The sequence below is a fragment of the Penicilliopsis zonata genome, assembly GCF_001890105.1.
Source record: "Penicilliopsis zonata CBS 506.65 unplaced genomic scaffold ASPZOscaffold_15, whole genome shotgun sequence".
Classification (NCBI taxonomy): domain Eukaryota; kingdom Fungi; phylum Ascomycota; class Eurotiomycetes; order Eurotiales; family Aspergillaceae; genus Penicilliopsis; species Penicilliopsis zonata.
In genome coordinates this window covers 365,658-377,452 of record NW_019208924.1, presented here as the reverse complement: position 1 = coordinate 377,452, position 11,795 = coordinate 365,658, and the positions used below count along the sequence as shown (strand labels likewise).

Genomic DNA, 11,795 nt, shown 5'->3' with positions numbered 1-11,795 from the left:
ACCATCGACAACGTTAAGAGCAAGATTCAGGATAAGGAGGGTATCCCGCCGGACCAGCAGCGTCTCATCTTCGCCGGCAAGCAGCTGGAAGATGGTCGCACGCTTTCCGACTACAACATCCAGAAGGAGAGCACCCTGCACCTGGTGCTCCGTCTCCGTGGCGGCAACTAAGTGCATCTTATCATTTCTTCCCTTCTGATCAACCTTCTTTCTAATCATGACTTTCTCTCTCTGGGTTGAATGACCTGCGTGGCGTTGGGACGGCTTCTTTGCTTCCAAGATTTTTACGGTTTGATCTGGGCGTCTTCGACCAGCTGGTACAGACCTTACATAGTTTCAAATGAAATAACCAGAGTCAAATCTGCGTTCCCTACATACGTTCCAGTAAACTGTAGCTTCTTTTAACTGCATCCATAATAAGAATAGAGACCATGTAGATAACCATGTACAGACTATCGCCACACACGGTGACAGTGGACACACCGACGGCATCACACGTGACTCCCACCCCCCACTTAGCACTATGTCATTTTGGAGGGAATAATCCTCAGCAAGTGAGAGAAGAGTTAGAACTGTTCTAGCATATCTTCTACGCCCTCAGCGATGTGAGTGAGCATCTTGCCGGGATGCCCTCATACTTCTATCACGTCGTTCTTGAGTTGCTCACATCCCATCAACCGAATCTCCAGGGCAGTAGCCTCCATCATTCTTCGTCATCGACCTCATCGAATACTCGGACGAGCGACAGTCTCGCCTTCGATTCCGCGTGTGAGGCTCTTCTCCCATTTCAGAAGCGCCTACGGCACTCCTCTCGTCCCGGTTCCAGTGGGAAAAGCCGATGTTCGACGACGACGACGTTGTCACCGCGATCCTCCCCGACCGCCACTGCTGACTCTCAGACGGACCCCCGACTAGATAAGATCTTCATCGAATGCATCGATATGGTGGCCCCGACGCAGGATCCAGGAGCCTCTAAACGAGCTTCTACTACTGCTACTACTACAAGTAGTAGTCGTCATTCTACCTTTTCTTCAGACAATCCCATCGCGACGGGAATCGGCACAGAGATTCTCGGCGGCCTGCGCACACGAGGCAAATACACAGCTCTGGATCATAGATCCTCAGACAGCGTCTGGGGGGTCGTACATCTGTATCGGGACGCTCAGGAAACGCCCTACCTCGCCGACGATGATTACGGGACCTACCTGTCCGGCTCGGCTGCTGCTCGCCACGGCCAGTCGGGACCAGATAGCTACAAACAACCACGACAGGTGGAGGACCAGTCGCGCCAGTCGCACCTGGACGAGGAGTGCACGACGCTCTGCATCCTGGCGGTGCCGTGGTATCTCTCGCCGCCGGACTTTCTGGGCCTCGTCGGGCAGGCGACGCTGGACGATGTCAGTCATTTTCGCATGATCCGGACGGCACGAGCGAATCGGTACATGTGTTTGATGAAGTTTCGAAGCGCTAAAAAGGCTAGAGAATGGCAGAAGGAGTGGAATGGACGGTTGTTCAATAACCTTGAGGTATTTTCTTTTTTTCTTTCTTTTCTTCCCCCCCTCTTGTAATTTTGTGTTTCTTTTTTTATCAAGTACTAAAGTAATGTCATTGTCAGCCTGAAACATGCCATGTGGTGTTCGTCAAGACGGTCGAAATCCAGACAGCACAGGCACCTGTCCATTCCGGCTCGTCTACCAGCCAGGCTGGCGGCATGAACACCTCACATGCAAGTTCAACTACGCAACGGGCTACCTCCTCTGCTTCCCTCTCGAGCAAACCTCCTGCCCCGCCGACCCCCGCACTGGTGGAACTCCCGACGTGTCCCGTGTGCCTTGAACGGATGGACGAGACGAGCGGACTGCTGACGATTCTATGCCAGCATGTCTTCCACTGCACGTGCTTACAGAAATGGAAGGGCAATGGGTGTCCCGTGTGCCGGTACACACAGGCGGAGATCCGGCACAACAGTCAGGGCGGGTATCTGGGGGAAGAGCTCCAGCACCAGCAGCACCAGCAGCAGGAGGGGGAATGCAGCGTGTGCCACTCGGAGGCGAACCTGTGGATGTGCCTGATCTGCGGCAGCATCGGATGCGGGCGGTACGACGGGGCACACGCCTTCGACCATTACAAGACGACGGGCCATGCGTTTGCGATCGACCTGTCGACGCAGCGGGTGTGGGACTACGTGGGCGACGCGTACGTCCACCGGATCATCCAGAGCAAGACGGACGGCAAGCTGGTTGAGTTACCGGGGGCGGACCCCAGCGCGCTCGACCCGCCGGACTGGACGGACGCCGTGCCGCGCGAGAAACTCGACAACATGAGCCTGGAGTACACACATCTCCTGACCAGTCAGTTGGAGAGCCAGCGCGCGTACTTTGAAGAGATTGTCGAGCGGGCGGCCGACAAGGCGTCGCGGGCCGGCGCGGCTGCCACCGCCGCGCAGGAGGCGGCCGATACCACCACGAGCCGGCTACAGGAAGTCCAGGCCGAGTTCGACAAGCTGAGCACCGAGACCGTGCCGGCCATGGAGCGCGACAGGGCGCGGGCTGCGAAACGCGCGGACAAGTTCGAGGGCATGGCGCGCAGGCTGGAAAAGGAGTGGCGCGAGGAGAAGACCATCAATGAGAGCCTGATGCAGCGGGTCGACTTTCTGGCCAAGCAGGTCGAGCAGCTGCAGAGCGCCAATGCGGACCTCACGGAGCAGAACCGCGATCTCACTTTTTTCATCAGTGGTTCGGAGCGCTTGAAGGGGCAGAGCGAAGATGTCGTCCAGGGCACGGTAACCGTTGCGGAAAAGAAGGGAAAGAAGCGGTAAGCTTCTTTTACGTATCTAGATATGTTCTAGCTTCCTTCATCTAGGATCTGTTCAATAATACAATACTATGTTAAGTAATACACATGTATGCTAAGTAGACATATGAATGCTACACTCGCACTGCCCAGAAATAATTCCCCCAACTCTCCGACCCTGGAACCATCTTCCACCCAAGACCAGGGAAATACATCACGCCGCAACACAGCCATTCAAGTGCTTTATTCTGGGAACCGGATGGGTTGTGAAGCTGGGAGCGTACCGTGCGAACCCCGTCTTTAGCCCAGCCCTCGAGCTCGTCCGGATTCACGAATTTACTCCATTCGTGCGTCCCTCGCGGCACGACGCCTACAGGCCACGGCGCCTCGGCGATAACCTGGTTGACTAGGAAGGAAGGAAAGGTGCGCGCAATGGTCGACCCGACGAGCCAGCCACCCGGTTTCAGGAGCCGGAGGGCGTTGGTGAGGAAGGTCGCGGGGGTGGATGTGTTGGGGTCGATATGTTCGATTACCTCGAAGAGAGTGACCATGTCGAATTTCCCACCTGTTGGCTGCTCTGCTTCTTTTGCTTCTTCTTCCTTGAGAAGTCTTTCCGATAGCTCTTCTAGGGTGGTGTTGAGGTATTTGAAGTGTCCGCTGCGCAGGTGTGCGTCAACGGTGGGATCGGTCCGGGCATGGGCTCGCGCGATGCGGATCAGATGCGGCGACGGGTCGATCGCCGTCATGGACGCGGCGCGCGTGGGCGTCCCGGGGACGGAGGGGGTCAGGGGGATGGTCCGCGCGAGGGACTCGGCGAAGATGCCGCCGCCGCAGCCAATGTCGAGGTAATGCAGGTTTGCTGGAGGACTAGTAGTATTGCCGGTGCTATTGCTGGTGTCGCCAGTGGCTAGACAGGTGGCAATAAACTCATGTCGGAGAGGATTCATAAGATGCAGCACGCGCGACGGGCCCATTGGGTCCCACCAGCTGTTGGCGAGGCCGGAGAAGTGGGAGAGCTCATCTGCTGAGACGGAGGAGTGGCGGCGGAGGAACGTGCTGGGTGATAGTGAGGCCGGTGCGGAGGAGGAGGAGGAGAAGGAGGAGGAAGAAGAAGAAGAAAAAGAAGTCGAGGCCAGGCTATTGATGACGCGAGAGACGCGTGAGAGGCTCGGACGAGCTGCCATGACTCTGTTTGAAGTTATGTAGTGACTCTGCTATAATATCTTCAACAAGGTCATCTCAGATCCGGGAGGAGCAGGCACAGTCTAGATCTACCTATATCACCATTAGCATCTGGCCAGTGTCTCCCAGATCGATTGTCCAAATCAAACCTACTTGCAGCCGCGCAGAGTCGAGGGAAGCTCCGGTTGACCTGGTCTGCGTTCCTGTTGGATTCAGAGCAGCAGGAGCTTCTTATCGGTCACGTGACACAGGCCTCCGAGTCTACACAGTCGTGTCTACACAACAAACCGTCAGTCAACTGCTACCAGTAACAGGTAAGAAGCCTCTACTCGACATATCTCCAACGCTCATTGGAATACTCCGTACGATTCTCAAGATACACTCAACTATCTACACCGCTGGCATTGGCCTAATGATCCCTGCGCACGGCTTACGAGTTTCAGCTCAGCCAACGTCATTGCAGCAGATGAAACATGCCATGTGAGATGGCTCTAGAAGAAGGTAGGTAGAAGCAAGATTATCAGCTGTTCACTGTTCACTGTTCACTGTTCACCGCTCACCCCCTTTAGTTACACGTGTATGCTGTATTCAGGTAGTCAACAGGGCTAACAGAGCTAACTCAGAGAGTAGTAACCACTACCTCAAGGCTAAGAGTAAGACAGATCCTCGTATTCCAGATTCCTCTTCCGTTTCGCTTATTTCGGGACAGGATCAAAAAGACAAGGATCTGCTGATCCAGCCTCATGGAAAAGCTGAACAACTCTCCTAAAAAGGGAAATACGCCAGAAGGCTCCACCACCGCGTTCCATACATCTTCTAGAAGCCTTCTGTGCTCCCCCCTCCCCCCCTTTTTTTTTTTTCTCTTCTTCTTCTTTTTCAGCAGGGGAGAAACCACCACTGCCTGACCATGCGGATAGCGCGTCAGAGAAGTCACTTGGTTCCGCATTTCCTAGCACGAGACCCCAGAGTACGATGAGTCGATGACGCTGCTATGAGCACTACGGGAGATTGACCGACTAACAATGACTTCTCTGGCTCGAGAGAACCAAGTGCCTGGTTATGGAGTATGCTGATCATAGCAGACTCTAGAGCTAAGCACAGAGCACCTTGTCGTCCCGAAGCGCGGGAGCTGTGCCGTTCCGAGATCCGTCCTTGAAAGAAGAACTGGACAGCTTGGCATTGCTGTTGCTGTTACTGTTGCTGTTGCTGTTGCCTAGTGCCTCATTACCAAACTCGATTGTTAGAATATCACCCAACTTTGAGGCATTAATCATATAACTCCAGTTACTCCATAACTAGGTAACTAGTTAACTATGTCGTAACTAACTACCTAATGTAACTACTTTGTATGAGAACGTATGAGTATCATGAAAGGGGCTAGTCTTGGAGTGGGCGGCACTAAGCCCAAAGTAGAAAACACTGACCACTTTTCGAATCTTTCCAGAAGCCTGCCAAAGAGGTAAGAGGTAAGTACTATGTACCTTGGGTAATTTACTGTACTACAGTTCCGTAGTGGTTACTACCCTAGGTACCTACTAACCTACGTAGTAAAGGAGTACGGAGTAACTCCTATTCTGGGTAATCTTCTAGAAGACTGTAGTAATAATAATAATAAGAATAAGAATAATAATAATAATAATTATTATTATTATTATTACTACTACTACACAGTGCTTGTACGCCGAGATTGAAACGATTGTCCTACCTAGACTTGTAGTAATTTCATCTGTGATACAAGATAAGCAACGCATCTTCTCCCAACCCAGTCGAATTGTCTCTGGTCTTACAGGCTGGTCACTGGTACCGACTCTCCCCTCCAGGCTGCACTAATATCGATGCTAGTCATAGGCCCCTGCTTAGTGACGATTTAGTTCACCATTAGTTGGTACCTAAGGCTGACCAGTGACTAGTCCTATGTACTCCGTAGTAACTAGGTAACTATGTAGTACACTAGTTACTACACATGCAACGGCTCATGTGGAACATTCGGCCTTTCCGCAGGGCTTCTGGAAGTTCTGTAGAAGGTGACCCACATAGCTTGGCGCAGGGGGAAGAACTTAGAAGACTATTAGTTAACTGGGTAGGGGAAAAGGAGGAAATGGGAGGGATCGCTCATCGCACCACCCAGGGGTTTGGCTAGGTAGACCTACTCCATGGTGCCTACTAGTTACCATAGGTACCATTCGTAGACGAGGGCTTGAATTGAAGAGTTAGCTAGTGATTATCTACATACCAACTTACTACGGAGTACACTGAATGCCAAAAGACTCGGGTGGTTGTTGCTACATACCTGAATCTCAGTCCGTACTCGTATTTCGGCAACTCCTATCCATGATATCCCTCAGATTGCGAATACGTGACATGCGTCGTGCAGCCACCAGAAAGTTAATCCAGTGTAGTGGCTTGAGCCGTTGCCCGCCAACGATAAGCTGTATCCCCCCCCTCCTCCCATCCCCTGTCCTTTCGGCCGGAGAGAGTCAGAGAGGAGGGGGAAGGGGTGGGAAACGATCGATCGTTGTCTTTGCACTGTAGCTGCTGTCAGGTCCTCTATCTGTCCATCCCCCACCAAGACAACGGTCAAGCGATGGACCGTTCATTGTTCGACCGTGCGATCGGCATCGTTTCAGCACGCCCGCGCCACGAGTCGCCAGCCTTAGGTGCTCCCTGCCCTGTCACAGATCGCCTAACGACAACCTGGAAATAGTAATAGTAGGTACGGAGCACACACCGTACAGAGGATATTGACTATGTATAGAGCCCTCTGTCTGGCTCAGGTCGACAGCGCAATGTGACAGAAAACTTGACGGGAAATTTGACAGGCAGCCAGCCACAAGTCGATCAGGCCTTCCTTGCCGAACGATCTATCCTATCCGTCCAAGTGTGCGCCGGTGTGGCGGAGGGAAAAGCACCTCCCTCGTTCGACCGTCACAAATCAGGCTTGGCGCTGCTGTCTCCATCCGTTGCTGCTTCTTTCTTTTCTTTTCTTTTTCCCTTTTTGCCCTTCCCCCCCCCCTCCTCTCACCCTGAGTGTAGAGTACGTATGTAGTAGTAGTGAGAGTTCCTAGAAACGGCACATGACCTGAAGCGTCATGCTCATGTCACACGGTTTTGCGTATCAGGGGAAATTGGGCACGCTCGGAAATTCGCTCTCCTGACAAAAGTAGGGATCAAGCTTGCCCTGCCCATCTGGATCTCTAGACTAAAAGGCAACGTGCATCGTTCTGTTCCTGTTTCCGCATAAGATCTTCAACGGTGGCTTGGAACTCTGCGTTACATTGTCTCTGCTGATTTCCGGGCGCGCGACCAGGTCAAAGCCTGGAGAAACTGGTCTCACCCGAGGCCGGGGGATGCTTCGTGCGTTCGTCGCGGCCCAGGGTCGCCGTCATGGCGCAGCACCACCATCCTCGCTCAGATCGGCGCCAGACGTACCCACCAGGGAGGCCGCTTCGACGCATGGCCACAGGGACGGGGAGGGGGGGGGGGGGAGGGGAGACTGTGAGAGAGAGGAAGAGGGAGAGGGGGGTTCATGTTGTGGAGCCGGACGGTGGCCTTCTGGTGCCGCCAGCGCTTGATGGGGCTGGTAGAACGCGAGGTGGAAACGTGGAAGCTTTTGGTCTCCGAACCCTCCGTAATTAAAAAAAAAATATAAATATAAATAAATAAATAATAGGAAGCCAGGGAAATGAAAGAAATATAATAGGAATCAGGCTCATCGTCGACGCCTCATCTCTCCCTATCACGTTGATGCGTCAGTTTAAGTACTCGCTCCAGTCTTTGTTGTTGTACCTGGGCACGCCTGATTAGCACCTACCACACCTAAAACTTTTTTTCCCTCCCTCATCTCGATCTCCGTCGCCCTTTGATCGTTGGGAGTCTCGCTCTCCAACACTGATCTGGTCCTTTGAACCAACTATCCCTCGACTTTGCCCTCCCGGACGGGCTCGGTCAGCTCTGTTTTGCCTTCCCTCTGTTTCTGATCGCAATCCGCCTCGTTGCTGGCTCTCCGCCACTTTGACCCCCATCTCAAACGGTTGCGCCCACTGGTGGCTGAGTATCCATCCCCAAACCGACGAGGACGTCTGTTGAATCGTCTCATCTTCATCCTCGAGTCCTGGACTTGCTTTCTCATCATCGGTACGTGTGCTCTCTCATATTGGTCCGGGGAGTCTGTCGCTCGGGGGGGTGTGTGTGTCAATGACGCACTTTGAGGGGGTGCAGTCTTGCCTCCCTGATTTTCTTTTTTTGTTTTTCCCTTGTTCGCCCACTCTCCCCTTTCACCTACGTCCTTTTCCATCGGATCGGATATAAGCGATCGGTTAGGATTCGAAACTGCTAGACATCTGTTGCCGGGAGATCCATGAGCTGCTCGGTGGTATCCCACCGCGACTTCGCGAAACCCAGCGAGCGGTGAATAGGTCATCCCGAAAAAACAATTACAAGGCACATCATTACACATTCGAAGACGTATCTTGGAACAAAGCTTGCGATTACCAGAAAATCGTGGGGAAGAAGAAACGTTTATTGACAGACTTGTTCTTTACAGCAGCCGCCGATTTGCCTTCTGCTTGCCCGCCGCAACTGCACAAAAAGAAGAGAGCGAAAAAAAAACGAGCCGAGATCACCCCTTTCACCCTCCTCCCCGACCGCTTGTTCGCTGTGCTTCGTGTCTAGCGTCTCCTTTTCGGTGCCTGCGGTTTCATCGGGTGGAGTGATCACGGGTCGCGTACATCCAATCTCGCCGTTCGAGCCACGTTAAGGTGCTCGGTGTGCTACAAACACTCAACGTGAGAGACTGCTCAAACCCCAAAGAAATCCCGTCTGGTTTACGGAGTTTTCTCGCGGGCAGCATCGTTGTCGAGGCCCTTGGTTTTCCCAACTGTTCTAGACTACACGCGCACGTCCCTGCTCTCACCACCTCTCCGCCCACATTCCAGCTTATGGGAGTGAGGAATTCGGTATCTTTCATTCTTGGATTAGAGATTTGTCACAGCACGCGTGGTAAGTCCCCTTCTTCAGGAAGTGGATCGGTATTCCTACAAGCCTACTTCGACATGATTTGGGGGAGTTCGAACTGTATATTCTGACACTTTCGTATCAGTTCTGCTCGACATACCTCCTTCCCTTCCTACTCAGCTCCCTCTCGATTTGCGCATCTACTCGGGTTTCGCCAATAGCATAAAGCGGTGTTAGGGGACCTTGCGGGGAATTCTTTTCGCTGCAAGTTACGTGTCAAAGGGTCTGTTCGTCAGACGGTCTTTGGCCCGTTCTTGACCACGATCTTCCAGCGTACCGCTGGGTCGGGTCATGGACATCACGACAATCCTGAATCGGAAGAACTCTGCCGCCCTGGTCGCTGCAGAAGCACAATTCCATCAACACTTCTCTCAAGTCCCGCATTTAGATTCTCAACTCTCCGACATGAGTTCAGAACACGGCGTTTCACAGCCCGGTGACCACACAGTCATGGCATTCCCTCCCACCGCTCCTCCTCTCACGCAGATGCCCAACATACATCAAGGCATGCGGTTTCCGTCTCCCACACACCCGAATGCCGCCTTACCGATGATGCAAAGCCCGTATGTCGCCGGGGGCTACCCGCCAAATCTACAAATCCCTAATGGGGCTCCGCCTCCACCAGGAAGATCCGGGGCAGACCCTCCGCCAAAGACCTTCCATTGCTCAACCTGCGGCAAAGGATTTGCTCGCCGGAGTGATCTCGCTAGGCATGGTGAGCACCCCTCTGACTCGAGAGAATGTATGGGCTGTTGAGCTAACGGATTTTTTTTTATTATAATAGAGCGGATACACACAGGGATCCGGCCTCATGCTTGCGACTGGCCGGGTTGTGGAAAACAATTCATCCAGCGTTCAGCCCTGACAGTGCATTCGCGTGTTCACACGGGAGAGAAACCCCATATGTGCGAGAGATGTGGCAAGGTGTGTTCTCATTACTTGAATATTTATCCCCCCCCCCCTTCTAAACTGACAATCCATATAGCCATTTAGTGATTCATCATCACTAGCTAGGCATCGCAGAATCCATTCTGGGAAGCGTCCATATAAATGCCCTTATGCCAACTGTCAAAAGACATTTACTCGCCGCACGACATTGACTCGCCATCAAAATCATCACACAGGGACGATCGAGGAGGCGGCCGCTCAGACGGAAGCCAGTCTGAGACAGAATATCAAACGCGAGAGGACTGACGGCATCTACTCGGATACCGCATCCATTCACTCGGCTCCATCTCCCGCGCAGCCCGCCACGATGTCTCCGGGCAGTGACCTCCCTCCGTTGAACATGCATCGCTCCGCTGGGGATTATTACATGGGCAATGGATCCATCCCACCTCATGTACGAGGTGATTTCCAGCAGGCGAGCCCGCGGGCTTCTCCGGCGGCCACCTCACCCTCACTATCGAGCTTCGGTAGTGCGCCACACAACCGACCCTCGATGACATCTCATCCCACTGCCTATGCGCCGCCGCAGCCTCTGGAGCCGCCTGCAAATAATGATCATCGTCCCAGCAGTGTCAACGGTAGCCCCCATATGACCAGTCTGGGATGGGCATCTCCGTCACATGGAAGCATTCCATCTCCAGGATCGGCAAACGATTTCACATATCCCGAACCCAGTGGACCGTCATATCCCAGCTCTATGCCGCCCCATATGTATTTTCCCAACTCCACCATCCGTCGTCCAACCAGCACTGAGCCGGAGAACTACGAGATGAAGCCTAGAATCAATGATGGATGGGGCACCCCTGTCTAGTTAACCCACGCTCCATAGGTTACCTATTGTATGGGAAAGAGTGCAATCCCCCTTTTTTTCTTCAAGGTGATATGATCTACAACCTTCTTCTCCTTTGTAATTTTTCCCTTTGTTCAACTTTTTTTCTTTTGTCTTGAGATTTGTGATTCCCATGGAAAGCAGTCATTTCAGCATTAATTTACACCGCTATCTACATCTTACACCTCTTATTTATGTCTGTTTGTCGGGTGTCCTATGCTATTACTGTGTGCAGGAAAGGAGTCTCTGGGCGGGGTTTGATGATTTGATTTTCAGGGTCTTGAGGGGTTTCAAAGAGGTTTTTTATGCTCTCTCTCACTTTGTTTCCTTCTGCATGATGTGCACCACGACCCAGAATGAAGCATAGATAGAGAGTGGGAACGGGTTCTCTTGGTTGGGTGTGTGGGCTTGGGTCGGTTCAGAAATGGTATTCTTGTCTGGTCTGGTCTGGTCTCTGTTTTAAAAGGAGTTGGGCCTGGCATCCTATCCTACTTTTTTTTAATCTTTCTTCTTTTTTTTTCTTTCTTTATCTTTTCCTCTCTTCTGTTTGACATTGCTATATTAATAACTCTCTTGAATTATGTAAATTTTACTGACTGTATTATACAAAGCATTTAATTCCATTACTACATTCCTTAGGTAGTTACCTAGGTACATTATCCTGACAGATGGAAAGTAGGATGGATAATGAATTACTATTAAGTCTGTATCAACAAGGGGTAATAATAGAAATTGACCCTTTTTTTTCAAAACAGCGAGCCATTATCTGGATTCAAAGGACAGACACACGCGGGAGCCTGTCCCTTGACGGCACGGGCAACGATCGTCCCCGCCAGCGACGAAGCAGAGACGCCTCCCTCGCGGGAAGAAAGGAGGCCGAAGCGGAGAAAAACCTCTGAAGTGGTGACGATGATGGAGATGAGGATCAGGACGATGATGATCCACGTTTGATCTAGACATAGATATCAGCTGGCTATTCGAAAGGTGTGGGGGGGAAGAAAAAAAAAAAAAAAAAAAAAAAAAAAAAAAA

At 52.2% G+C, this 11,795-nt stretch overlaps 6 protein-coding genes across 6 annotated transcripts in view; 3 read left to right on the top strand and 3 right to left on the bottom strand.

The window, feature by feature from the left end:
- On the top strand, nucleotides 1–171 carry ASPZODRAFT_72333 (hypothetical protein; the record flags this gene model as incomplete). Its single annotated transcript, XM_022729825.1, has 1 exon — nucleotides 1–171. A coding segment is annotated over one exon (171 nt), but the record flags the coding sequence as incomplete, so codon positions are not given.
- A 455-nt stretch (nucleotides 172–626) lies between these two features.
- ASPZODRAFT_72244 (hypothetical protein) lies at nucleotides 627–2,818 on the top strand (the record flags this gene model as incomplete). The annotated part of the gene is made up of 2 exons (XM_022729817.1): nucleotides 627–1,526; nucleotides 1,616–2,818. 2 exons carry the CDS (start codon nucleotides 627–629, stop codon nucleotides 2,816–2,818), a joined length of 2,103 nt encoding a protein of 700 aa, XP_022578582.1.
- Nucleotides 2,819–2,927: 109 nt separating this feature from the next.
- ASPZODRAFT_72401 (hypothetical protein) lies at nucleotides 2,928–3,977 on the bottom strand (the record flags this gene model as incomplete). The annotated part of the gene is made up of 1 exon (XM_022729835.1): nucleotides 2,928–3,977. One exon carries the CDS (start codon nucleotides 3,975–3,977, stop codon nucleotides 2,928–2,930), a length of 1,050 nt encoding a protein of 349 aa, XP_022578581.1.
- A 3,704-nt stretch (nucleotides 3,978–7,681) lies between these two features.
- On the bottom strand, nucleotides 7,682–8,593 carry ASPZODRAFT_135515 (hypothetical protein). The gene has a single exon (XM_022723826.1). It carries the CDS (start codon nucleotides 8,393–8,395, stop codon nucleotides 7,886–7,888), a length of 510 nt encoding a protein of 169 aa, XP_022578580.1. The 5' UTR covers nucleotides 8,396–8,593; the 3' UTR covers nucleotides 7,682–7,885.
- A 686-nt stretch (nucleotides 8,594–9,279) lies between these two features.
- Nucleotides 9,280–10,747, top strand: ASPZODRAFT_145193 (hypothetical protein; the record flags this gene model as incomplete). The annotated part of the gene is made up of 3 exons (XM_022725078.1): nucleotides 9,280–9,703; nucleotides 9,773–9,912; nucleotides 9,974–10,747. The coding sequence occupies 3 exons, from the start codon at nucleotides 9,280–9,282 to the stop codon at nucleotides 10,745–10,747; spliced, it is 1,338 nt and encodes a 445-aa protein (XP_022578579.1).
- Nucleotides 10,748–11,511: 764 nt separating this feature from the next.
- Nucleotides 11,512–11,795, bottom strand: part of ASPZODRAFT_154039 (hypothetical protein) — a gene marked incomplete at both ends in the record, with an annotated part of 2,405 nt that continues 2,121 nt past the window's right edge. The window contains one exon of the mRNA XM_022726047.1: nucleotides 11,512–11,717. Coding sequence (XP_022578578.1) covers nucleotides 11,512–11,717 — 206 coding nt within the window. The remainder of the gene's footprint in view (nucleotides 11,718–11,795) is intronic.

Excerpts from the sequence above, each read along its gene's own strand:
- ASPZODRAFT_135515 (XM_022723826.1), bottom strand. The coding sequence starts at position 8,395 with ATGACCTATTCACCGCTCGCTGGGTTTCGCGAAGTCGCGGTGGGATAC.